This window comes from Helicoverpa armigera, chromosome 18, assembly GCF_030705265.1.
Source record: "Helicoverpa armigera isolate CAAS_96S chromosome 18, ASM3070526v1, whole genome shotgun sequence".
Classification (NCBI taxonomy): Eukaryota; Metazoa; Arthropoda; class Insecta; order Lepidoptera; family Noctuidae; genus Helicoverpa; species Helicoverpa armigera.
This window is the reverse complement of record NC_087137.1, coordinates 9,000,826-9,028,246: the sequence shown is the minus strand read 5'-3', so window position 1 is coordinate 9,028,246 and position 27,421 is coordinate 9,000,826. Positions and strand designations below refer to the sequence as shown.

Genomic DNA, 27,421 nt, shown 5'->3' with positions numbered 1-27,421 from the left:
ACGGAACCCTTCAGTTACTCCGGTAATCAAATAATTAAAATTCTACGAATTACGACTGTTTTAGCGCAAGCACTTACCGTTTTAATTAACTAATGATCATAATACTCTGTTTAAATACATAAAAGTCAGGAATGATGACAACAAGTGTACGCAAGAGTGTGTCATCAGACACAGAGGAAATTTAGCAGAAGATAAAGTTATGAATAAATAGGACGAAATAACGACAACATTTCGTATAGTTTAACGAAAATAATTTTAAAGTCCGTCTTGAAATGAACCACTCTTAAGAAATAAAAAATTTTGTGATGAGATCTTTAAAAAAAACGAGACATTTTAAGCCTTATTCTTTTAATGTCACTGTTACACGGCACAGCGACGCTCACCAATGTTTCTTCTAGTCTACTCGCTCTAGCAAACAGTAACAAATTGCCGGCAAACATTCCTGAAATGTCTACGAACACTCAACCTTTGTGCGCGAACACATTCTAGCAGTAGATTCGCACCGACCGACGGCGACGCGTACATTTTTTTAAAGTTCACAAACAATTTTGGTGGGACCTCATAATAAGATTGAAATATCTATATATAGGTAATTAATATTTTTGTTCGCGGACAATTTGGTAGGATCCCGTTATAAGACTCAAAAATAATAGACCTTCTGTATATCTTGTCATACATCGTCGGTGGTCTTATGACGCTATGAGTTTATGAAGGCAATTACTCGATTAAGAGCACGCTGCCCGCCCCGCGCTAATCAACACTAATTATATTGCTACCAAGCTACAGTATTAACATGCTACCAAGGAGTTTAGTTTTCATACGAGTACTACTTTGTTTTATGTCGGATTCTTTGCCTAGTTATTTGAGACCAAACTATTCTAAGATTTTTTATTGACTTTAACTTCACTCAACAATTCTATCTAGCTATATGTGTGGCTGTACCCACTCACTACCCATCATAGTCCATATTGTTACGTCTATTTCTTATTTCTACCTTATACTGTATACTATGGAATGCAATGAACGATATGACTAACTATATGAACTTCTATTGACTTCTGAATGGGAAACGAAAGTAAGCTCAAGCTAAAGAATATCTTGTACGGCTGTATAGACTGGGCGCGTTAAATCCATTTTTTTCCAAACATCACAAAATATTAAGTAAAAGTACCTACTTAACCTACCAGAATAAATACAAAAATAACATAACTTTTCATGAAATAACAACTGGATTAATCACAACTCTATGTTACTTTAATTTATAAAAATTAAGCCATCAAATCAAAAACAATTTAATGTTATTATTATTAAGAGCATCAGCGGTTGATTGACATTGATTCAGTGGCTTCCATTTAAATTAATTTGTTGTAACTAGCCGGTATGCAGGCCGTAGACTAACGAGTAACATAGACGCGGCAATCGGAAGGTCGGCGTCATTCATTGTAGTTAGTGATTACTCTATTTATAGATTTTTAATATATTTTTTTACAGTTTTTTTACAGATTTATTATATGTATAGATTACAATAGAATAGTATATAGCATCAATAAAAATATTTCCCTTATTATTTTATATAACCAAGTGAGATGAACATCAGGAACTTAGTCTATCAGTTGCTCGATTCTGGCTAGGGCACACAGTCACTGTCGCATAACCATATACAAGTAAATATACATATGAAATATCACAAAAGTGGGTTAAACGCCTTATTTTAAAGTTATTCATGACCATAATTTCATAAGACAAGTCAGATTAAGCTGCTTAACTAAACTAGTAAAGAAACGAAATAATTTTTAGTGTTGCTTGAACTGTTTCACATCTAAATGTAGATTATCCTATTTATATTTTATGTGATGAAGTTACCTATAAACTTTTTAATATAATTTGTGATGTCAAAAATCGCCTAGTTCCTATCTAACCTCCACAGTATCAGCACTAACAAATTAATAACTAACACAAACCTCCCAACTTGAACCCAACTTCGAAGTCTCAACTCCCAAGATTGACTTTAATCGAATCAGACGGAGTTTAATTGTCAATAATAATGATCTCGGGTTAACTCGGTTTTACTTGGCAACTTAACTGAACTCGCGCTTAATTAGTTAAGTATTGATTAACTTTGTTATTGGTTAGCTACTTTTGTTAGTTTAATTATTGGTTAATTTGCTATTGAGATTGATTGGAAAGCTAAGTTTTATTTTAAGAAATGATTATTTTGGCAATAGTTAGTTTGTCATCACTACTTACGAAATTATAATCTAGACTTTACACTACTGTTCTCAATCTCCATAGATAAGCTTTTCTGTGAATTATTTATGTTACTGTACATATGTAAGCATGATGAAAAACTTACAGCTATATAAAAACTTGAAAGAATCATATACGACAGAAAGCCAATAATCAGCCAATATTACAGCTTTAATCTTTGTACACCAGTTTCGGAGATTTTTACAAAGAAACACTTCACCTACTCAATAATTGAACCTTACCTAAACACAAAATACGCAAAGTTCACTCAAATCACTTACAAATCCGGTGCAGCCTTACGGAACTCAACATCCGGGCTGACCGGATCCCGTCTAATGCGATATGTAGCGCCGAGTCCGGCTTATAGCGCCTCTACCTAGAGTTATCTCACTCCATGGAGAACAAAATCACTAGCGGAGGTGCCATAACGGCTGCCGGGGCTGTGGAATTGTACGAAAGAGTTACCGCGGCCCTGGTACAAAAAAGGCCTACGAAGGAACATGATGGGTTTTAGTCAGTAGGAGTCTGACACTCTCTCATGTTGCTAACCCATAGCGGGAGGGGTCAGTAGTTGTTTTACATCGGAAAATCTCAGAAGAAAGTAGCGCGCGAGAATGACTTCGCCCTTATACGCCTTCTTTGGACCCGATCATTTATTGTAATGCCAAAAATCGTTGATAGATTTCAAAAAACCTTAACGCCTCGTTAGTTCAAAGTCAAAGTATTTATTAGTGTGCTTTTTGGTCATACAGTAGGTTTAATATGTAGGTTCACTCGTAACTTATCGTTTTTAGTCATGCCCACCGTAATATTTTGATCTAGAAAAAGGCGCCTGACCTATCTGCATTATAGCATCTCCGCTTATCTTTCCTTACTCCGTGTCTCACGCCGACTCTATGTAGAGAGGAGACTTTTTGGCACGTCGCTTGAGATTAGGACCTACGATTTGTTTGTGTTGTTTAAGTGATAAGGATTGGTGAATTGGTTTATTTATTTTATATGTTATTTATATGGAGGAATTGCTATTTCTCTTCATTTGCAATGTGTGTATACATCCTCGATATGGATTCTAGAAAGATATTAAATCACTACGCTTGAAAATGCAGATTTCAGAAAGATTCTCTATTTTTACACAGTTTTCGATTCATTTCAAACTAAAAACACGGTATCAAATTATTGAAAAAATAAAATTTTCAATTTACACATATTTTTTTATTCTCAGATTGTAATAACTTAAGTAATTATTCAATTTCCAAATACAATCCTTCAGAACTCCAATTTACGACTAAGACGACTGAAAGTAACATCATAGTCACATATAAGGTCAGTGACCTCTGTAACTGTAACCCTAATAACAATACGTTCACTGCTATCACTGTAACGGCTATTGTTTGAATTTCGAACGAACGGCGGCGCGTGCGCAAGCGATCAATTGTTTAGTGGAGTCTGCGCATGGAGGTGCGAAGGGAGTTAAAATTTGAATATAGCTAGTTGACATTTTGGTATTTTTTATTTGAAAATATGTATTTCAGTGTCTGGTAAAGAGTGTTATAAATAATGGCCATTTAATTATCAATATTAAACGATTAGAAGGTTACGTCAATTTAAAAAAAGTGCATGTAGAATCGATAGATTTACCTAATACCTATACCAACATATCTTAAAAATGTATATCTTACTAGCTGATCCCGCGAACTTCGTATCGTTTAAACCTTCCCTGGAACTCTACAAACATTTTAAACCAAAAAAAGCGAAATCGGTCCAGCCATTCTCGAGTTTTAGTGAGACTAACGAACAGCAATTCATTTTTATATATAAGAAGAAGATAAATATTTTAATTACAATTTAGGTATAGGAAAATTAGATAATTATTACCAATTAAGATATCCGTTACCCTTGTTTTGTAATACAAATAAAACTACAAATTTGCGTTTCTTCTAACAAATCTTAACCCTCAAAACCCCGTGGTTTTGTACCCCGTGGTGGCACGGGGTACAAAATACCACATCCACATTACACAACATCGGGACACATTCAATTACACGCGAGTTTCACACGCGCGACGAATTATCATAATAATTGTATCAACGCGCACGACGCCGAATCAATTGAGCTCTTACTTGTATTTCATTATATCGATCAATTGTACTGAAACTGATCAATCAGTGTTAATTGTTAGTTAGTGATTTAAGGTATTTTGTTTAGTAGTTGGGATAATGTATGAAGGTTAAGTTGTTTTTCAAGCATAAGGGTGCAATCTTTATTCCTATTACACCAGTGTAGGATGCAATCTATACCAATATTAGGTATAAGGTTGAAAAGAATTTTTCCTTGAACACTTTAAATTATGTTTTTTTTTTAAATCAAGCCCAGATAGGGCTGATTTAAAAAAAATATTTCAGTGAAAGATAGCTTATGTATTGAGGTACTTCTTATCCGGGCACACGAAATAATTACTACGGATTGCGATGAGAAGAAAAGCTACTTTAAACATTTGGGATACAAGATTTTGTAATACCTACATAAAATAATAGTACTACATTGCTAACATTTGTTCAATGACAATCAACGACTATCAAATTATTCCACAAAGCAAGTTTAGATTAGCGACATGAAACCAAATGTAGCCAAGCGGGCAATGACAAAAGCAATTACGCTCACATTTTATTGCATTATATTATATTTTTAAACACTATCGTCTACAAATCTAATTAGATGCGATTAAAACGCCATCAGCATGTGCAAGCGTGGAGGTACACAATTCATACTAAATTGGTCAGAAGGTCTTTTAATTTTTGTTTTGTTTTGGCCTTAACTGTTTTTTTTTTGTAAACTTCTTATAGTTACCAAAAAACACGCTGCTTTATTGTAGGTAGTGTAGGTACCTAAGCTAAAAAAAACCCGTGTTATTTTTTTAAATATAATAAGCCTATAGGTAACGTATTTCATATTGCTGTACCTATTGGTACAGTAAGAATAAAAGTACCAAAAATCATTAATTTAGAGTCATAAACTACGTCGCGAAATGATGTAAAAAATTTGTAATTAAACGATTTCAAACAGACTTGACTTAAAGCGCGACCAAAGATTAAAAATATCTTAATTCCAAAAAACCGAACCTTTTGTATAACCCATTAAAACACAACAGTGGTACAATTGGGCGGTGTAATGAACCCCGCGGCGGTTTCGCGCGCAAGGGTTGGCGCCCGCATTCGCTCTAATTGTCCACATTAATATGACAAATAGATTTACATCGGTCGCTTGTACCGACGGCGGCGGCGGGGGGTTACATGTCACTGCAATGGTTTTGATACTCAAAGGTTTTATTAAGAATTTTTGAATGAGTTGTACTTACTTCTAGTATAATCATGCATTGGAAGGTTAACTCTCAATTCTGCTTTTACAATTATTTAACAATATTAATCCAAGTTTTGCTTAATTCATGGGCCAGTTTTCTGTAACTGTATGAAAGAAAGAAAGAAGAAAGATTTTTTTTTCTTTGTTGGTAATCTCTGGATGTGAGTGTTTGATCTAACTTTCACATATTATGTATGTGTTCTTATAATAGGTATATACAACTTCATAAAACCATCAAAGTCACCCATCTTATTAACTAAAGAAATCATTGTACGACTAGATCAAAACCTAACAGGACAGCGTACGCGATGCGACATAAACGCGTTAACCGTGCAATGTCGACGCGTCCTAATGCCACCTTGTTTAATGCTATGCAGAGCGACTAATCGCTTTATATGTTTGTGTTTCACGCCTATTGTTGAATATGGTGAATATTTGATTTGTCAGATAAGTATATTGTGCAGAGATATGAAACAAAAATTAATAGACCTTGTTATTCGCATGTCTTAGCAAGTAAAGTTAGATAAAAATTAGCTAAAATATCACTTAACACAAAGAATTTGAAATAACTGTGATAATAAAACAATCTTACTCTAAGAACATGGAAATACACTTAATACTTTTTCTTCTTGATCAACGTCAGGAAAAGGTTGGGATTTATGTAATTTTCCCCCCGGTTACCAATAAATGGTGGCTATTCTAAAAAAAAAACAACATACAACGTCCTTGCTCGTACTAACAAGCAGTAGGTCCAATAGCAAAGGTTCGCGTTGATTGCCGCGCAGCTAATCGCGTCTGTTTAAGTCAATTCCAGTAATTAACAGCAAAAGAAAGACTAAGATATAGGAATAAAGTCAAATATACTCAAAAAATATGCAAAACATGTCAAAATATGATTTTTTTATTTTATTTTTCTCCCACAGTTATAAAAAAAAACATGGCGGCATCTGTCATTAGTGTCAAAAATTACTACAAGTTTGTAGTCTGTGAAAATACAACGTCCTTGGTCGTACTAACAAGCAGTAGGTCCAATAGCAAAGGTTCGCGTTGATTGCCGCGCAGCTAATCGCGTCTGTTTAAGTCAATTCCAGTAACTAACAGCATAATAAAGACCAGATATATGAATAAAGTAAAATATACTCAAAAACTATGCATATACACTTCAAAATAAGATTTTTTCTATAATTTTCTCCGACAATTAAAAAAAAAACATGGCGGCATCTGTCATTAGTGTCAAAAAATACTATAAGTTTGTACAGTACAAATACAACGTCCTTGCTCGTACTAACAAGCAGTAGGTCCAATAGCAAAGGTTCGCGTTGATTGCCGCGCAGCTAATCGCGTCTGTTTAAGTCAATTCCAGTAATTAACGGCGTAATTAAACGTGAGACGCACTCCGCTAGCTGTATGCTCACTTGTCATGAAGAGTAAGATATGGGAATTAAGATGATTTTTTACTACAAGAGAGAGAAGGTTCTTCGGCTGTTTTTTTTGATAGTGCAATTGCAGACGATCTGACAGCCATCTCAATACTCAATTCTTTTAACGTTCACTCACTTTTAACGTTTGTGACAAAAATAAATGGATTGCATTTGCTGCAAGAATTTATTATTTTTAAGTTTGAATACCTACAGTTTTCTCAGTTAAAGTAGGTGCCGTTGTTGTCTTTTGTAGTATGTGATATTTTTACTAAAACTTGAGTTAATCAGAGCCCCAATAAAAAAAAAAAAACTTTATTTTCTTGTATAATTTAATTTAGGTACTATTCAATAATTAAAAAACAATCTGTGCCACTAAAAACAGCAAAACAAAAACCTTTCTTTGGTGAATTCATAAAAAAAAACGAGGTATAATAAGGTATAACATCTAATTGTTAAATCCTATTACGAAAAAAATAACAACTTTTGTCCTTAACTGTACTGGCGTACAGTAGACCGCACATCAGTGGTAACTGTCATGCACCTTAACTCAATAGTAATAAGTACGATTTTCCTATAAAACTGTTACCACTGACCTGAAGTTGACTGTACAAGCATTCGTAACACAGGCATCCAAGTACATCCATCGCGCCGGGATGCATGATCCAATTGCCGTCCGCTAAATTGATACTCTATTTGGCTCAATTAAACATTAATTAATACCATTAATGAACAGTAGCAACACTGGCCGTCTATTGTTCTGCGTTGACTCAACCCGTTGGTACAGTTTGTAACTTTGTACCTACGCTATTTTTGGTGTCATACTCATGAGTGGTAAGGGGTTAAGATTTGTTTTGTGCTTTTTTTATGAAGGAAAGGGCTTAGTAATTAAAAATAATATATGAAAGCTTTCGTAAATTAAAATTGTGTACATTGTAGGTAACATTTAAATGAATTCCTGGTTGAACTACTGCCTGTACACTTATAAAATATAGCTTATGCTACTCTACGATAATGCAGCTTCAGCTTCCCAACACTGAAAGAGTTTTTCAAATCAGACCCTTAAATGTTAATGTTTCCTCAATTATTTATACTGTTTGTAAACACATGTATCTGTTCACCTACAAAAAAAGCAATATTAAAGACCATTTACACAATTCTCCCCTTTTTTGGTCTTACGTTGACCTAGATCCCCTGGGGCCAAGAAACATCAAAAATACTATAATTTCGTTTGTTTGTTCATCAGCGGGCAGTCGCCCAACGTTGGGCAGACTCCGCTGCAATGCTTCGCCACTCTGTTCGATCTCCGGTTTGTAACTATATTTAATTACATACTTACTTATATTTAAGTAACGAAAATATAACCTAATAGAGGTTTGATAAGCCTAGTTTCAGTATTTTGCCACGCTTGAGCTTTTAAACATTCCCACATCCAATATTGATTCAACACTTAATAGAAAAAGCTGTGTCCTTATTGACAGTATTTTAAAAACCTATAAACACTAATAGCCCATTCATCACACCATCATTTATAAATCAACGCCACCACGCGCCCAAAACGAAACTATAAAAATAAAAACGTCACACAAACAACACTTTAATAGCGGAACCGATCTCAATCAAGTAGCAAAAATCGCTCGGACGATAGGGCACATTCACACTGCCCGTAATAAATCGCGGCGACCCGTCGCGACGCGATTAAAAAAGCGGAAAGTCGAGGGTGTGTCCCTCTGTCGCTATAGGCGATCACTTAACGCTAAATTGAGTCGAATCTGGTGGATAAACAAAACGCACGTACGCCACGCGACTCAAGCGTGTTCTCAAGTGGACTATTCAAGCTAAATGTACCGTAATTGGATCTTGATTTTGTTGCGAAGACTAAATTACGTTTAATGACTCATTTAATGTTGTATTCTTGTCTTAATAGAGTTATCTAGAGGTGTATTAGATATATACTCCATTAGTAAGAAATGTTTATTTTAGCCTAAATTAATTGGAAGCATTAAATTGAATACACCAATAAATCCCGTCGCTAACAAAATACCGTGATCGCTCCTGGGTCCGTGTGAAAACAAACCTATTTTGTGTTACATAATTTAGCAGGTAAATAGTTGGTAAATAGGTGGCCTTTCTATAAAAAACTTTAAACTTTTCACACTAACCACTACTCCGGTATTGTACGTACTCAATGACATCTCCCGCTGCGCGCTGCGGGCAATCGACAATATTTGGCGATAACGCGCGCGTGCCGCAGCGATCTGACAGACAGCGTGAAGTCGCCTTTATAATGGTAATCAATAGCCAAAAAAAAACTGTTTGTGTTACGAAACATTTGTTTTTGTAATGTTTTTTTCTTCATGATATCTTCTGGGTAACAGTGTTTTTTTTTTCAAGAAGTGTTTTAGAATCATACTCAATACTCAATACCACATTAGGTTACAAATATAATAATTGTAGTAAAATGCATAGTGTTTTTCAGGTCGCGAAATAACTAGTTTTGTAACATAATTAATTTGTGCATAATTAACACAAAATAATATAGGAACCTTACTATTCAAACCAATAATCTCATAACACACTTTAATAGACTGCAACCCAAAATACTCTAAATTACCAAAATATTTTCCCAAAAACACAACATTGTATTTATTATTAACTTAATGAGACATAAAATACCCTTTACACACATTAGCCACGCCGGCATACAATCGCACAGAGTAATGTCAAGTGGCTATAAAAAATAAATCAAATAGCCCACTGATCGGCACGGGTTGAGATTGACTAACCCTTCACTGACCGTATGCGGGTAAAATGGTACACGGGTAATTAATATTTTTTACCCTTCTTTTAGTTAATTTGAGTGAATTTTAAATAAATATTATTTTTTTAAATTGTACTTCAATGTTGTATCTGCTTGTAGGAGAGTATTGAGTGCAAAAATACTATTTTCAATTGACTCTATCAAAACAAAGTCTACCTAATATTTACTAAAACATGTCTATTAAGTCTATCATAAAACCGTGAGATGTTTTTGTCTTTACAGATTTAAATAAGATATATCATTTCTTATATAAATACATACTTTACTTTTACATAAAATACAACAAGTTAAGAGTGTTTTTTCAAATGAAATGAGGTGTGAAACAGAGTTTATATACGTAGCATTGCAATCACGCAAGATTTCTGAGTCCACCAGCTAAAAGGCACCAATCTACAGCTAACTCCTAAACTAATATTGGCAGAACACTAAATTGCAACTAAATTCGCTGTCCGTTAACAAAACTAGCACGGACCGACACCGACACGACGAACTAACGACTTTACCTTCGTTTGTCAACTCTTTTACCTTTTACCCCACAACGAAATTTAAACCGTACCTATAGTATCATAGGGTACAATTTTGTTGGGTCGAAAGGGTAGAGGGGAGTGTGAACGGTTGCCATGACAACGAATACCTACGGGTTAAGTAGGTATCAGAGGGTTGGGATGTTTGTCTAGGTATTTGGGCAGACATTTTATGGTTATGGTTTGAGTTTTAAGTTATAAGCTAGTCTTATAGGAATAATATACTGAATTTTACTATCAACGATTTATAATTGAGATGAATGAAATGTAGATTCTGAAAAAACTTTTTCGCAACGTTACGTTCAAAAAAAGTTGCCAGTATCGATTTCTCATTAGCCAAGAAAATCTTATTTACATCTCCATTCATTAACTTAGCCAGAACTTCTGCAAAGCTATTAATTATCCCAATCGAATAACAATATTAATATCGCATCAATCAATTGGAGGCTCTCCGTCATGTCCGTTTTAATTCGAAAGTTCATTCTCATTAATTATGGCGAGGAAAAACAAATTAAAACCGCCGTGGATTGAAGCTGATGGTTCATCGCGTGTATTGTTTTCATGATGGATATATTAACTTTATATTTCATCCAGATTAAACTAGGATAATTTTGCACTTTTATAATACAAGATAATCTTGTCCAGTTTCTCATTCTGTCTCCTGATGAATGAATATTTTCTGGTCATAATGATGAAATGCCTGATACAATCTACAATTTCAGAGGACGATCAAAGTAATCCAATAACCACATTTGAGCGGTAAACTTCTCTCAAACTTAGTAAACAAATTGATTCGATATCGCATTAGAATAGTTTGTAGAGCACGCTAAATATTCATCGGGGTTATATTATTAGATTTTTCTTCCATAGAGGTAGACAGAGATCTGGGAGCCGGCGCTCAGCAAGTCGCGACTCCGTCAAAGGCACGAGCGATTCCTTGCAAATTGTATTTACGCGTCCCGCGGGCGTGCCCTTATCGAGTTTGCTCTCAAAGAGCCGCCATTTTTAAAACTTCCATCGACTCAGGTAGAGGATCCACGGCCAATTGTGGTTCCGCTTTGTTCTTTACCTCCTTTATAGGGTTGACGAAGTTAGCCAGTTTCGGCGCACGAATAATTTGTGTTCCCGGCCGCGCGATACGATTACGCGAGTTTCGCCCGAATCCGATCCGCCGCTTGTCGGAATCGAATTGTGCCGAGCCGCTTGAGCGGAGTTAGCAAGCGAGAACTTCGTTTGTTACAAACATAATGTCCTTCCTTGTAAATTATATTCCAACCAGTCTTCCATAGCCATGTTAATTCAATCGCAATATCTTGAAGCTGTTACTAGGTTTATCATTTATGTACGAAGCTGGTGTATAAATAAATGTATAGACAAATAATCTCGACACAACACATCGGGCGGAGTGTACGAAATGAGCTCATTTCTATTCCGCGCACAAACAAATTCATAACTCGCCGAAACTCATAAAATCATCCACGAAACACACTTTTATTAAACGAAAACAGAGCTAACGCGGTCTGCGCATAAGTTAACATAACATTCCATTCCTTGTTAAAAGATAAATTAGAGCGAGCGCGTCCGGCGTGCAAATGTATTCGCGGAGCCAATCTCTCGCTCCCCCGGGCTGCCTCGTAATTGCTTAAGAGAAAAATCCAAATGAGAAATGAAAAGGGATTCCCTTTTCAGAGGAAAAATTATATAATTGAATATCTTTTCGTAAGTATTATGAGGTATAAAATATGATAATTGAGTTTTTGCTTACGGTGAGCGGGCGGGCGCGTCGCCGCTTATTACCGCGCACAACTCGGATCATCTCGTTTGCTCTGCTCCACTTTTATAATCAAGGCGCTGTGTTTACGTCGCGAGCGTTTTCATCTCGATAATCGGATAAAAGATATCGATCAGTACATTATTCGATACTGAGAGATTTGTTCTGTGATTCAGAACACTGGCTGTAAGATTGAACAATTATTCCTATCTTGGTCGCTGTTATGTAATCATCAATTTAGTTGTTGTATAAACTAGTGCCATTTAATAAATTCGTTTTAGCGTGTAAATGTCAACTGATCTAACCCTCGTATAAAATCATCGTATTAAACCACTAATTGATAGTGCACATACAAAACATCATCAACGGAATCTTTAACAACAGTTTTATTACTAAATAACTTAGTTTCAAATGCATATAGGTCTCCTATATCTAACTCCAATCGCTTAGCCGTTCAAAAAACGTCAAAAAAAATCATATCGGAACGTTGGAAACTGAACAAAGCCATATAATCCGGCCTTAGAGAAAAACGTTTGATTGAATTTCCCGTGTCGTCGCGTCGCCGTGTCGTATCGTTAGCAATCACGAGTGTTTGTCGTAAGCCGGTTAGTGAATCGTGCTTCTCACTCGTGACTCGATTCCTTATGAAAGAAGGTGGTGGATTTAGATGTAGTGTTTTGTTTTGGGGTTATTTGAAGTGGGTGGTTTTGGATTTTGAAGGTTTATATGATGGTGTAGTGTCATGAGTTAGTCTATAAAGAGTCAATAGCGACTTAAACAATATTACCTACATAAAAAAATTGGAAATTGTGTGAGACTATGAATTGTGCAGTCTAATGTCAGTATATAATGTATTTAAGCTAACGTAACTATTAAAAATGTATAGTTCATTTTCTTATACTACGTTATAAGTGGTTGCTGTCGTTAAGACTATCTTCATCATGATGACTTCCACTCACTTATGTATTAAGTTTCCTTTGTCCTTTATGTCCCATAATAAAGCTTTCCACAGCATCAAAAAAAAAACATTAGAAACTTTCTTAACACACCAATAAACAAACGATAAATAAGCATCACATAACCTAACTTTAGCGCATCGACTAGGGCGGGGCTTACACCCCAATAACAGTTATTATCCGGAACGCGTATAAATAACAGCTCCGTTCACAGGTAGCTAGCTGGGAAGGAGCAATTTCACTCATGAATAATGTACTACAGTCCGCCCCGTAAACGTGTTACGATTTTTCATAATAGCCCCTTTTGATGTTAGTAACGCTCCAAGTTTCTCCTCCCCGGAATAATTCAAGTTTTATGTTATGCAATTTAGTTTTATATTCTACTTCTTGAGTAAATCGGTTTGGGTTGTAGTTTGTGAATTTGTTAGTTGGTTAGTTTGTGTTTTAAGGTGGATTTAAGAGGTTTTAATGATTACCTATTCTTACTTAATTTTTGACAGAATAGAAGCTCGTCGTGTCTCTCGCTGTCTTACATCAAACTGAAAGGATTATGGATAAATAACAACTATCACATCATTCAAATAAATAATGACAAAAAACGCCTCATCATATTAATATCATCACACCATTAACAAGATATCATATCACATATAATTAACAAACAAAATTAAAATTATGCTAATAACCCCCATACTGAGAACAATAGAGCGGGTTCTGCAGCTAAAATGCCATTTAATTGTGACGGAACCCTTTCAGTCGCGCACTAATTAATACAATTTGAGCGCGTAATTAGAGAACACGTGTGATGAGCTCTAGTGTTGGGCAACGATTTGCTCGATATCGATGGTTTTGTTATAAGTGACATCTAATTTATCGATAGCTACAAGATAGTTAGGTAAGTAAATCAACGTAACATTTCTTCACAAATGAAAAGTCTGAGAAGATATTTTTTATGACGATAGATATGCTAGCTTGAAAGTCACGTTTAAATTGAGTTTTAGACATGTGTTAAGTAAGTGCATGAATATACAAAGTAAAATTGGATTTGATTTAGGTACTTCATCTGTTGCTAGTTATCAAGGCTCATAAACAAAATTATTCTTGCTTGAAACTTTACAAGTAAATTATCAAATTATAAACACGAGTGAATACACGAAGTCTCATGAAAGTTGATTGAATAGCACATCAAATATGAGCGCACAGCTGAACACATTACGTTAGTTCGCGACACATAATGCCGTTAGTTCCAAGTGGCTAGATGTGCATTTTATTAAACCTAATTTTATGACCGCTTGAGTAATGCCCACTTTATTACGTGCAATACAATAATTATAGATATACTAACTTCTGTGACAGCTTTCATTAAAGCATGTAGCTTCATGAATACTAAACATAAACTCTATTTCAATTGTTTGAATGAATGGATCGAAAATTAGCAATCATTATGTTTTGAACATAAACAAATAATAATGAATAAATTATAAACAATGTAAGTAATAAAAAAAAACACAATAAAGTTTTTTAGCCGCATATTCCCAAAACACAAGCCGAAACAATAATTCCATTACCGTTATTAACTAACTAATAAAACCAGATTTCAAATATCGATAAAAAAGGTGAATTCGCTAAAAATCCCAATTCCCATCACTACGTCGGTTGTGACACGTCACATATTCTCCCGGCCGCGGGACACAACGCATTAATTTATGCCTTTTTTACGCAATAACGCTTAATTGGACTTTATTTATCACTTTTAATTTTTCTAATTTGATAACTCGGTATGTTCTCATTGAAAGGACGATGGGCGTTTTGGTACCCTGTCCAACAGTGTTGATTCTAGTACCATTGCGCAGGTCTTGGCAAGGCAAAAAAAAAATACTATGACGACTAGTCCCAAATCCTTGTCCATTTCGCGTGACATCGACTAATAGAATGTGTAATGTTCATAAATCGTCGACGTAGATGTAGTTCTTAAATCCAACTGTATTGAATAAAAACTGATAAAGTAACAAAAAAACAGGAATTCGGCCTTCTTAAAATGTTTGCCTTCCCACTGCTTTAAAAAGACTGTGCAATCCTTTGCAGTTCACGCAGAACTAGCTTATGTATTTGATGAAAGTCTTTCAGTATTTACAATCAGTTAAGGTTGAAAAGTTAGGAGACGATGTTAACATAGTACATATTACGACTCAATCTTGCTCCTCAAGAGGTGCTGAGATAATGATGAATTGCTTCTTAAAAAAAGATGAATAGAAATGTTTTGAACTTTTGTCAAATCAGATGACGATTGTGTTTCCGATGTATGACTCCATAGAGTATTACAACTTTTAGATTATAATAGAGTGTATCTCAAACAATGTAAGATGTCTATTAACTGAGTTTAAAATTATTACAGTGACGACATATGCCTTTTAGTGAATTTGCATATATGGATGACATACTTGTTTCTATGTCGATTCAATTTTTATCGTTACTCGGATCGGACAGCTAATTGAGGCAAGCCCCATAGTTTTTATTATTCTTCACGTAAATACCTTTCTAATGATGTATCATACGTTACTGTTGGAGCGGGTACCAAATCCCATACAAAGTGCCCATTGTCCTTTATGAGTCAAGCGATGATGCTGTCTCAATTCGTATGCGTAATGTGAACGAATGTGTTTCCATTGAGCTTGTGAGAAGACCCCAGCAGTTTGGTTGGTACCCTCTATTAGATTAATATGTTTGGCGTTTTATTTGTATTAGCTTTCATCAGTAATTGAGAGTGTTACGCTTTATATCTTAGCCAGTATAAGATTAAGCTGTACTCCATTTGTTTCAGTATTTAACTGAGATTTGACTTTTCATTAAAGTCTCAGTTCAAAGATAAAACACAGCTAAAAATCAATGCACCTAAATACCAATTACCTAATCAATTGAACCATTATTTAAGTATTTAGAAGGGAGTTTGCTTGCTTAAAAGTTTGCAAGGTCGAATTATTTATTTCATTTGGGCCTTCATCATCATCAGCCTATCGCAGTCCACTGCTGGACATAGGCCTCTCCAAGTGCACGCCACTGAGATCTATTTTCGGCTTCTCGCATCCAGCTCCTGCCAGCCGTCTTGCGCAAGTCATCACTCCACCGTGCCTGAGGACGTCCTACACTACGTTTGCCGAGGCGTGGTCTCCACTCTAGAACTCGTTTACCCCAACGGTTATCGGTTCTTCGGCTAATATGGCCAGCCCACTGCCACTTCAGCTTGCTGATTCGGTAGGCTATGTCGATGACCTTGGTTCTCTGACGGATTACCTCATTTCTGATGCGATCCCTCAGAGAAACGCCGAGCATAGCTCTTTCCATAGCCCGCTGAGCGACTTTAAACTTGTGGACCAGCCGTACCGTCAGTGTCCACGTTTCGGCTCCGTAGGTCATGACAGGTAGGACGCACTGATTGAAGACTTTTGTCTTTAGGCACTGTGGGATCGACGATGTTAGGACTCGACGTAGCTTCCCAAATGCAGCCCAACCCAACTGAATTCTCCTATTCACCTCGTCCTCAAAGTTGTTTCTACCTAACTGCAATGTCTGCCCGAGGTATACATATTTCCGAACAACTTCGAGAACGGCGCCGTGTATCGCAATCGGTTCCGGTAGAACATGTTCATTGAACATGACCTTGGTTTTGTCCAAGTTCATCCGTAGGCCGATGCGTAGAGAAGATTCAGCCAAGTCGTTCAGCATCTGTTGTAGGTCCTGCAGCGTTTCCGCCATGATGACGATATCGTCAGCAAATCTCAAGTGAGAGATGTGTTCGCCATTGATGTTGATGCCGCGTCCTTTCCAGTTCAGCGTCTTGAACATATCCTCCATTGCATTAGTGAACAGTTTCGGGGAAATAACATCCCCTTGTCTCACTCCTCGATGCAACGGTATGGGCCTTGTTTGCTGATTCTGTACTTGGACGGACATTGTAGCGGCTTCGTAGAGACATCTCATCACTTGGATGTATCGCCAATCTACTTGACAACGCTGCAGGGACTCCAGAACAGACCAGATTTCAACCGAGTCAAAGGCCTTCTCATAGTCCACAAATGCTAGACACAGGGGCTGATTATACTCTTCGGTCTTCTGTATAATCTGCCGCACTGTGTGGATGTGGTCTATGGTGCCGTATCCGCTCCGAAACCCAGCCTGCTCCGGTGGTTGGAATTCGTCGAGTCTTCGCGCAAGTCGGTTCGTGATCACTCTTGAGAACAGCTTATATACGTGGCTTAGGAGGGAAATGGGTCGATAGTTCTTCAACTGGGTTTTGTCTCCCTTTTTGAAGAACAGGACGACAACACTCCTACTCCACGCCTCTGGAGTTCTCCCTTCAAAGAGGACGGCATTAAAAAGCTTCTGGAGCTCCCCCAGTACGGGCTTGCCTCCTGCTTTTAAAAGCTCTGTTGTAATGCCATCCTCGCCAGGGGCTTTTCCATTTTTGAGCTGTCTCAGAGCGATCTCGATTTCGCCACTGCTGACTTCTGCCAGGTCTTCGGTGAAATGGCGTGTTAATGTGGCTCTAGAATCCTCATTTCCGGGATCAGGTCGAGATGCATGCGATGCGTATAACCGGCCATAGAAATTTTCCACTTCCGAAAGGACTGCCGGCACCGAAGAAACGACTTCTCCACTTGTTGTGGTCAGCTTCGTCAAGTGGCTTCTTCCAAGAGATTGTACGAACACCTTTGACCCCCGATTCAGCTCAATTGCTCTTTCAATGTCCAGAGTATTGGAGCACCGGAGGTCGCGTCGTACGTGCTTGTTGATCTCTTGGTTTAGAGCCCGCTGAGCTGACGAAGTGACAGGCGGGTTTTCACGTCGTTTCTTCATAAGCCCTAATGTCTCTTCCGAAAGCTTTGATTTCTTGCCCTTACGCTGCATGTTACAGAATCTCGAACCTTCCTCCTGAGGATCCGAACCACATATTCGTGGTTCTGGTTAACGTCTGTTGTGGTTTCCACGGCGGCAAATCGGTTCTCCAAATTTGACTGGAACGTTTCAGATCCTGTCATGGTTTGGAGCAGTGTTAGTCGGAGCCTGGCCTTCATCAGACGGAAACGTTCAGCCTTGAAGTTGATATTCAGAGAGCCTCGGACAAGTCGGTGATCACTCCCGGTATTAAACCTATTGATCACGGAGACGTCTCTGAATATGTGCTTCTTGTTCGTCATGATGAAGTCAATCTCATTTTTAGTCATAGTATCGGGGCTTTGCCACGTCCACTTCCTTTGGGGCTGCTTTTTGAAAAAGGAGTTCATCAAAAAGAGCCCCTCGCGTTCTAGGAAGTTGACGAGCATTTGCCCCCTATGATTCCTGCTTCCAAATCCATGGGATCCTACTGCCGATTCGCCGCAAATCTGTACTCCCACTTTAGCGTTAAAGTCCCCCATGACAACGGTGTAATGGGTCTTTGTAGTGAAGTGGAGGGCCCTTGATATATCATCAAACATATCCTCCACTTCATCGTCTGAATGTGTCGAGGTCGGTGCGTACACTTGCACTACCTTGAGGCTATACCTGTCGGTGAGCTTTATGATAAGGTACGCTACCCTGTTCGACACACTAGACACCTCCACCACGTTATCAGCTAGGGACTTATTAACCAGAAACCCAACGCCACCTTGGGATTGTTGGTCTCCCTCTCGGAAGTACATTAGGTGACCTGATTCGAGGGTTATGGTGTCCTCCCCCTCTCTTCGAACTTCACATAACCCTAATATGTGCCACCTAATCTTCCCAAGTTCCACCTCGAGTTGCGCCAGATGCGAGTCAAGCCGTAGCGTGCGGCCGTTGTACGTCGCCAGAGTCAGTTTAGTTTGGTGGCCTCCCGTAACCCGGAGATTCTTCGCACCCCCTGTCCCGCCGTAACCACGGTCGCCACCGTGACCGGGAATAACGGGACTGCCGGGAACTAGGGGCCGTGGCTTTATGGTTCTGCACATAGAGGAATTTAGCCTACTGCTATCACGCTGGCCAGACGGGTTGATAGAGGGTTTTTTTTTCGAGTTTTCCTTCTCTCGCACGGTGTTCGGTGCATTTTTTACTCCATTAGTCGACTTCTACGACACCCACTGGAAGAAGGGGTAGCGACATGTGTATTCTTAAGCCGTCGCTACACGGCGTGGCCGTCGCTACACGGCGTAGCCGTCGCTACACGGCGTAGCCGTCGCTACACGGCGTATCATCGTATCGGATCGTGGAATGGCTGGTTGATAGCTTTTGGTCTTCATAGAATTGGTGTCTAGTTAGATTTCTGACCACATACAAATTCTAGTATCAGTTATTTAAGTCGCTCTTCTTAAAGAACTTTGGCAAAATCACGAGCGCTTTTCATCAAGGATCATTGGAAAGTTGGTCGCCAATTTTTTCAGAAACATTTATAGATGAAATCAATTAAAATACCTTTATATTTAGGCAACCTTCAACGTTTACAAATTATTTTTTAACTGACAAAACTTGTTAGTATACTTGTCTCCTCGACGAGTTTCTTGACCTATGTATAGTTAAAAAATATATATTTAGGGAAAAGGAAATAATTACATCCGACACTACTCCTCAAACACCGCTCAAACACAATAGAAGACTATTCACAAAAAATTTCACCAGTCAAACACAAAAAAATAACACTTCAAAGCCGCTCTATTCTTTCAACCCTCTCGTATTAGCGTTGTTATAGACTTTAGATGTGACCTCCAGCGGTTTGGGGTTGAGTGCAACTGTTGCAATCAAGTGGGATGATGCCTCGACAAGCACGATTACGATATTATAGGTACACTTGTACAATTATTTGTTTAATTTTGAATGTTAATTGCGGTTAGTTTGTTTTTTGTTAATAATGCTTTACACAGCTTTTAAGATTTAATTAAAAAAATATATATAACTCACCATGAGTTATATATATATTTTTTTGTGAAATTGTTAATATGAATTAATTATTATTGCTATTGCTAATGAGGTATAAAAAAGCACAATTTCAAATTAGGACGCCTTTGACCAATAAAATCTAACATTTAAGAAATTTAAAAAAAGCAATAAGCATCTTAATCAAACGCTTTAATGCAAGAAAGTGCTTATTAAAAATAATTTCATGCCTAACTATTTAAATTATTCAAATCACATTGTGTCAAAGTGAAAATAGAGCATTCATAACGAAACCTATTTCAGTGTAAAGCAATTTATTTGAGTGCTCCGAGAGATTGTACTGCAGCTCAGACTTCTACATAATACAAGCGAGAGAAATAATAAAAAACGACAAAATACACCAAACTGAAGGCAAGACGAGTGCAAAAGAAAGCTCGTTTATTTATAAGGTCGCGTCGCAAACGCATTACCAGATTACCCGGGTCTACCCGGTCTACCCTACGCGTAATTCCACAAATGGGTGTAACTCGAACCGGGCCGGTTTAAAATTGAAATTTATATGCGGGCATTATACATGAGGCGGGATTATGGAACTCAAAGAAAATGATCGCGGACCACGGACCCCCGAGAGATATAGTTCGTGGAGGGAATGAATGTCAAGCACGGGTTGTGCTTCTAGATTATTGATCTTAGTAGGTACATGTAGCTGCCTTTTTTGAGTTAAATTGTATGTATCTGCTTTGGATATAACGTGTATGTCTCTATCAGTCTCCATTTTAGTGCGTTAAAAGAAAAAAAAAATACGAGTAAGATTATTGTTGCATCGACATATCTAAACTTTATGATGTGATTAAAAGTGGCGGTGTGCACTTCTATTGCCATTGATATGGACCTACCATAAACCGAGAGCAGAGTATTACAATTGAACATGAAATCCAATGGGTTATCAATATCACTTTAAACCATGCTGTGATTTCCTCGTAATATTATTCACTGGGTGAACTCAATGAATAAGTAACTTATATTAAAGAAGAGTTTTTAACTAAAATAAGGGCTAATATTATCACACGATATGAACACACGAGTATTGTTATTGAAATGAACCCATGTCTAAAGTGTGATGACATGAATGCGTCAAGATGATTGTGGAGTTGTGAATAAAATAGGTCCTTTTCGATATACATAATACTAAAAAAGAATAGTGTTTGATGATAAGTATTTTTGAAGAGAGCCATTGATTAATTATTTATTAACTATTTCGAAAAGAAAAACTCTAAACAATAAGCTCTGTAAACCAAAACAAAACTGACCATTATCCACGAAGCGGATTACGAAATACTTAATAAACAAATTGTATATAATATTTAAATAAAAAAAAACATACCGCTGTATTTAAAAGGGAGTCGGTGGCTTGTAATATCTTGAGAGGGAGAGACGATTATAGCTATTAAATATGCATTAACGAATTTTTCTCCTTAAAAGCTGAAAAAAATGGCGTAAAGAGAAAATTGCCAATTAGACCCCTCCCCGTGCGCCTCCCACCTTCGCAAAAGAATTAAATTTACTTCTTAAAGATACATAAATTGAGTGTTAGGATGCTTTAATATTTTCCTTTTGCGAGTAACGTTGTAAATTAGCTAATTTAAATGTATACGCCTTGTGTGGTTACTGTGTAATTCGTGTTTTTGTGATGTTCTCAAAGATTTCTTCTTTTTGTTTTTTAGTTATGCTTCTACGCGTAGCTGGGTTTAGTTATGATGGGTCATAAAGTTAGTGTAAAACGTTTGTGTCATGGGTCAATGGGTCATGAAGTAGTTGGTCTTGGCCACGTCTTGGCCTTAGACTTGTTTTGACCATAGAAATGTGTTCGTACGCCATACATGGCCCATATAAATTACAGTTGAAAAAAGAATAACAGCACGTCGATGATAGAAAAGAGTATGAGTAACATTCTGTTATACACAGGTTTTTCCTGTCTTTAGTTAAAATAGTAAAGAAATTATTTAAAAGCTTCAAAACACCAAAAAATATTACAAAGGATAACGCACCAAAACCCAAAACCAAAAACTAAACACAGCTAAAACAAAGCGGGCGTGTCTCACGTTATATGATTGTCTATGCCTTTGATATTCAGCCTCATGAAATGCCTGACATGGGCCTCTGCATAAATAATCAAAATATAGTCGGCCCACTAACTGAATACATACTGTTGCACAAATGAGAATTAATAATGCAGAATGATAAATTGACACTAATTACGTGATGTCGACGCGCCGGGCCTTATGCCGGTGTTGCCAGCTTCATGTGTACATTTTCTAGTAGTCGACGGTGTTGCCATGTTAGGTGTTAGGTGTTATTAGTTGTTTATGTAGGCCTTTTATGTATGTTACCGACAGAAGGTGAAATAAGGATTGTTTTAGAATTCGTTTTAGATCTGACATCTAATTGCTCAAAAGGAAAAAAAATGGGCGTTACGATTTGACAAATTTATTTGAAACAGTTACGTATAAAACAGCGGGGTTTAGAAGCATCTTCAAAGTTGGTATCAAGTCTAGTCTGAAAGGCGATAAAAAATATTGAAACAATTTATCTATGAAGAAACTATTTTCATCTTTTTAGATGGATGGTTTCTTAAAACCATCATCGGTTACATCTTAATTTACGAAAATTTCTCACTATTTGTCACTCGGCAAAACAGCTTCCACAATTAAGAATATTACCCCATCCTCCAGCATAGCTACCTACAACAACTATAGGCTACTTACCCGGGTAGGGGCGGCCATAGTGTCGCTATAATCAGTTAATTGCATGAATAATTGATGATCGTCATTAGCCGCCGACCGCGTCGCCGTCACACAACCGAATATAGGTTAAACGACCGAATTCCTGAATATTAGCTGCTTGAGTGCTAGCTTGTGTATGCTGAGATAATGTCATAGAAACATTCAGGTAATATGTGTTGACTGTTGATATAATGATTCGATTATTCGGACATTTGAGTTTACATTATTTTCGTAAGGCTTTGCGAGAGCCCTATCTCCCGTAGATAACAAGTAATTTCTCAAGTTTTAATAATCACAATACTAATGATGATCAAAAAAATTAACCACTATGTTGTGTGTTAATGGGATCTAGTCTGATTTGCTTTCGAAAGTTTTCTTCGTCCTATGCAAAACAACTGGAAAACGTGATGATGTCCGTAGGTACTTGTAGTTTTTTCTATATGCATATTATTTCTGTCCTTTGTACATAGCTCGAACAAATAGTTATGCAAAATATTGAGAGCCAAGCGATGTCAGAGCAAAGCCTTAGCTACAAATAACTACTTAACATCGTTTATGAATATTACATGCCACTCAATTTCAGCAGGCGCGTCTTAATCAAAACATTAACGCTATTAGCTGTAATATTAATTCTCTTTGTTACAACCAACCCGTTTCTACTCTAGTTGAATATTCATATTAGTGGGGACTCAAGGAGGACATTTTCCAAATGTCCCCGTCTCCCCCGGCCCTGTAAAATCAATTAATAGAGTCGCGCTTCGTTACACAATCCTAAGTTGACCCCTGTTGTACATAATGGAATTGGGCTGCAAGGAGAATCATTGATACTCCCCACTTTGTACACCGAAAAGATTTTCTTGAAGCTTTAAAGTAAGGGTTGTTTTAAATAAAATTGCGGTTTTCGTTACTTTGTGTCTGTCGTAATTTGAATTGTAATTCATGTAATCAGAAAGTGATCTTTGTTTTCAATTAGCCAATACGGACCTTAGAAATCGCTCAACCCTGGTGTCATCTTACACGTAGTTAACTTTTACAGTAGTTTTATGAAAATAATCTTCTGTTATGTAAGTATTCACTTTACTTACAGATAAATGCGAAGTATATGAATGTTAATTGTAGAAGTTTATGAAATCAAAGCTATTTTTATTGTTTAATTTTTGTTTAGGTACTTTACCTATAAAATGTATAGTAAATACCGATAGCTTGTACAAACAACAAGGCGACACTAACGCTTTTAGTGTCGCGGCTGAGCATCAATTATTAGCGCCTGTAATGAACGCAAATCCTTTGATTCCATTGAACGAGTGCCAGAGGGAATTTGTGAGCTGTGGTGCAAGTTGAGAGCGGAGCGAGCGCGGTTTTGGTAGTAAACAAAGAAGTGAGAAAACATTTACAGTACAGGTAGAACTTTTTAAAGACCTTTATTTGTTTCTATTGATACACCATTTAAAAGTAATATGAGATATGCAGCCGCGAGAAAACCCAGTTCACTTGCTTCTACTTGTAAAATTTTCAATAAGTAGCTTTTGCAGTACAAAAAAAAAATCTTATGTATTTAAACCTGACTCCTCATTTCAATATTTTTAGTGACTCCCCAATACATAATTAGGTTTGTCAATCCTCACGAATTTCGAACCTCCCAAAATCGCTGCTACTCTAAAACTCTTGTTCTGCGCTGCATCTGGTTAGACTGGAAACCGATCTCAACATAGTTGGGGTCAGGTCAGCAGATGATGACAATATCGCTGCTACTATTCCCGCTTCAGCGTATACCTCACACCGTCCATCGTCGCGGTACATCAAGTATGCACTGAGGGAATGTGGGAGCGCCGTGACACCTCGGCCTAGCGTTCATTTCATTGTCTCTGACTACCCGCCCCGCGCCACCTAGCGCTCAATTCTGTAAACAACATTATGCTATGCGTTTTAGTTTATATTTAATTGCTGAATACATATTATATGGTTAGCTGTATGTTTGTGTCACTTTGAAATTTAGCCTGGTATTTAAGGCCCATTTTCAGCGACAACATAAACGTTAGTTTCTCTTTAAACACCTGATCACTTTAAAAATTGTTAATTTATTTTTAACAGTTAAGAGCAAATGCGGTGTATGTTGTTGTCGAACTTGGGGCATAGTTGTAGAAACCAAATGGGAATCAAGATTATTGATGTCATCTGGATAAATATGTACATACCATTAGATAAACTTCCATTAAAATAAAAAAAAGATTCAACATTTTTATATAGGTATATGATTTTGGTCGGCATGGAAATTGAACCCTACAAGAACTATTCCAATACCTAGGCACTAGGTTTAGTGGTCGTCTACTAGGTATCTGCATACACTTGTTCACTATCAGAGTAACACCTTTGTGCGCTCATCGTAAATTCTTTGTTAGCGGAGATATAGGGACTCTGCGATGACGTCCACGTTTGTCAAAAGTGCACTTTGATCGACTGCTATTTTACCAACTTTGAAGTTTCACCAATACCTACTTCAAGTCTTCCAAGTATTGGTATCTAATATTTTAATATCTTACTGCAATACCACTAATTGATGTTCGCCGCAAAGTGAAGCAAAAAATCATAATTTTACCATCATCCTTCTCATCCTCCGAGCCTTTTCCCAACTATGTTGGGGTCGGCTTCCAGTCTTCAATAATAATTTTACCAATGTTTATTGATTAGAATCACAGACGTATTCGATAAATAGCCAATTAGAATAATTCACTTTACAAATTGTAAGTACGTAGAGAGTGTTCGAAGGCGTCGCGTCTCCCGCCCGCCCGGTGTCGCTCGACTGCCCACAAATCTCGTTTGCGAGATCAAAGCCCATCCTCTGACATCGATATGCACACACTTTCAACGTAAAACTTATTTAAATAAAACATTTTATTTATCTTCACATACGAACACTCAAAAAGGATCATTTTTTAACTAAATATAACATGTTTTTTGATTAAATTGCGCGAGTCCTGCTATTTTGCACAGCGGCAAAATGTAATTTGCAATTTATTTTATTGATGGTGTCTGTGTACTAAAAATAAATATTAGATGCTTCTATATCTGTTACCGGTTAATTGAAACATAAATAAACAGTGTATTTTATGCGTTAGATTCTATGACAGCTCAATATTTCACATGGTTTTAGGTTGGTTCGTTCACATGGGATCAAAGACTGAAGGACTATGGAGTAATGTATTAACGCCGTTAACAAAGTCGACTGTGCCCATCTGTTCAGACTGTCTGATCATCATCATCATATTGTATACCTACTATACCACAGCTACTTAGTATTGCTCACCCAATTAATAGATGATAGCGATTAGCTAATTAATGGGTATGAAACCCAGACAATTACACCATCAACATTGATTAATTATGGAGTAAACTTTACAAGCTCACACATAAACACCCAAAAAACGCGGATAAACGGGATCTTTATTCTTAATTTATGTTTACCTATAACAAAACGAAAGAAGTGGTGGTCTAAATAGTGAGTAACAGACCAACCCGTCAAGCATGGATGTGTAGGTTCCATTCTAGCATTGAGCCACACCATCGGTGGAACGATTAAACGGCTGATGTTTATAATGACCTATACTAACATTAGTTTCCCTTGTTACAGCACGGGCGCATTCCGCACGTCCCCGGGCGGCGCGGGCGAGCCGCCGCCGGCGCCGCCGCCGCCGCTGTTCCTGCCGCCGCATCTGTCGCATCTGTCGCAACACCTCAACCACTTGTCGCAGCCTTTCTTCCCGCTTAAAGGTAGGGTATTGTTTTAAGTGTTAAGTAGATCTTACTCGATTGAGCAAGGTCTGTTTTGTGACTAGAGTAATTAGTTGGTATCTCAAAATAGTCAAGCAAAGAGATGTTAATTTTCATTTTTTTTTATATTTTTGGGGTTTTTAATATTGCCAAAAAAGGCTACAATGTAATGTGTAAAATAATTATGAAAAAGTCGAATTTGAAATCCAAACAGTTTTTGTTCTGTGAGGATATTTATAAAATCAGCCATTCATTGATTTAACGAGTGGACCTAAAAAAACGTTGTTACATTTCTACAATATGAAAAAGATACATAAAAAGATGGTAATCGCTCGCGAAAAAGCACGCCAAAAAAGCACCCGACTTTATCTCTCAAAGCAGTTCCCATCATATTAAAATCCAACTACAGTCAAAAATGCTAAACTAATCTTCCATTCCTTAGGTTGGGGCGCCCCCTGTCCTTGCTGCCCCAAAGAAGAAGCGCGCTCCTCCAGCGTGGCCGAGCTCAGGCGCAAGGCTCACGAGCACTCCGCCGCACTTCTGCACCAGCTCGCGAGCTTCCAGTCTCGAGCGCTCTTACCTCTGCCTCTGCCGCTGCCGTTACCGCCTCTGCCGTTACTGCCCCATGACGGCCAGCAAGCACAAAGCCACGAGCCACCTAAACATCAGGAGTGAAGAGTGGCTTCTTCTTTGGTCGAGCGCTCTTACCGTTGCAATTGCCACCACTGCCGTTGCTGCCTCATGACGGCCAACCAGCACAAATCCATGAGCCCCCCAAACATCAGGCGTGATGATTCAGTGGATTCTTGAATGATCGAGTGTTCCTGTCGCTGCCGCTGCCATTGTTGTCCCATAACGGCCAACAACCCCAAAGCCATGAGCCACCTAAAC

At 37.5% G+C, this 27,421-nt stretch overlaps 1 protein-coding gene across 1 annotated transcript in view; it reads left to right on the top strand.

Annotated features, from left to right (window-relative positions):
* Nucleotides 1–27,220, top strand: part of LOC110382079 (retinal homeobox protein Rx2) — a 62,291-nt gene extending 35,071 nt beyond the window's left edge. Inside the window, exons 9-11 of the mRNA XM_049851160.2 lie at nt 8,269–8,331; nt 26,391–26,530; nt 26,973–27,220. Of these exons, the coding sequence (XP_049707117.2) occupies nt 8,269–8,331; nt 26,391–26,530; nt 26,973–27,205 (436 nt within the window). The 3' untranslated portion in view covers nt 27,206–27,220. The remainder of the gene's footprint in view (nt 1–8,268; nt 8,332–26,390; nt 26,531–26,972) is intronic.
* The last annotated feature ends 201 nt before the right edge of the window (nt 27,221–27,421 follow it).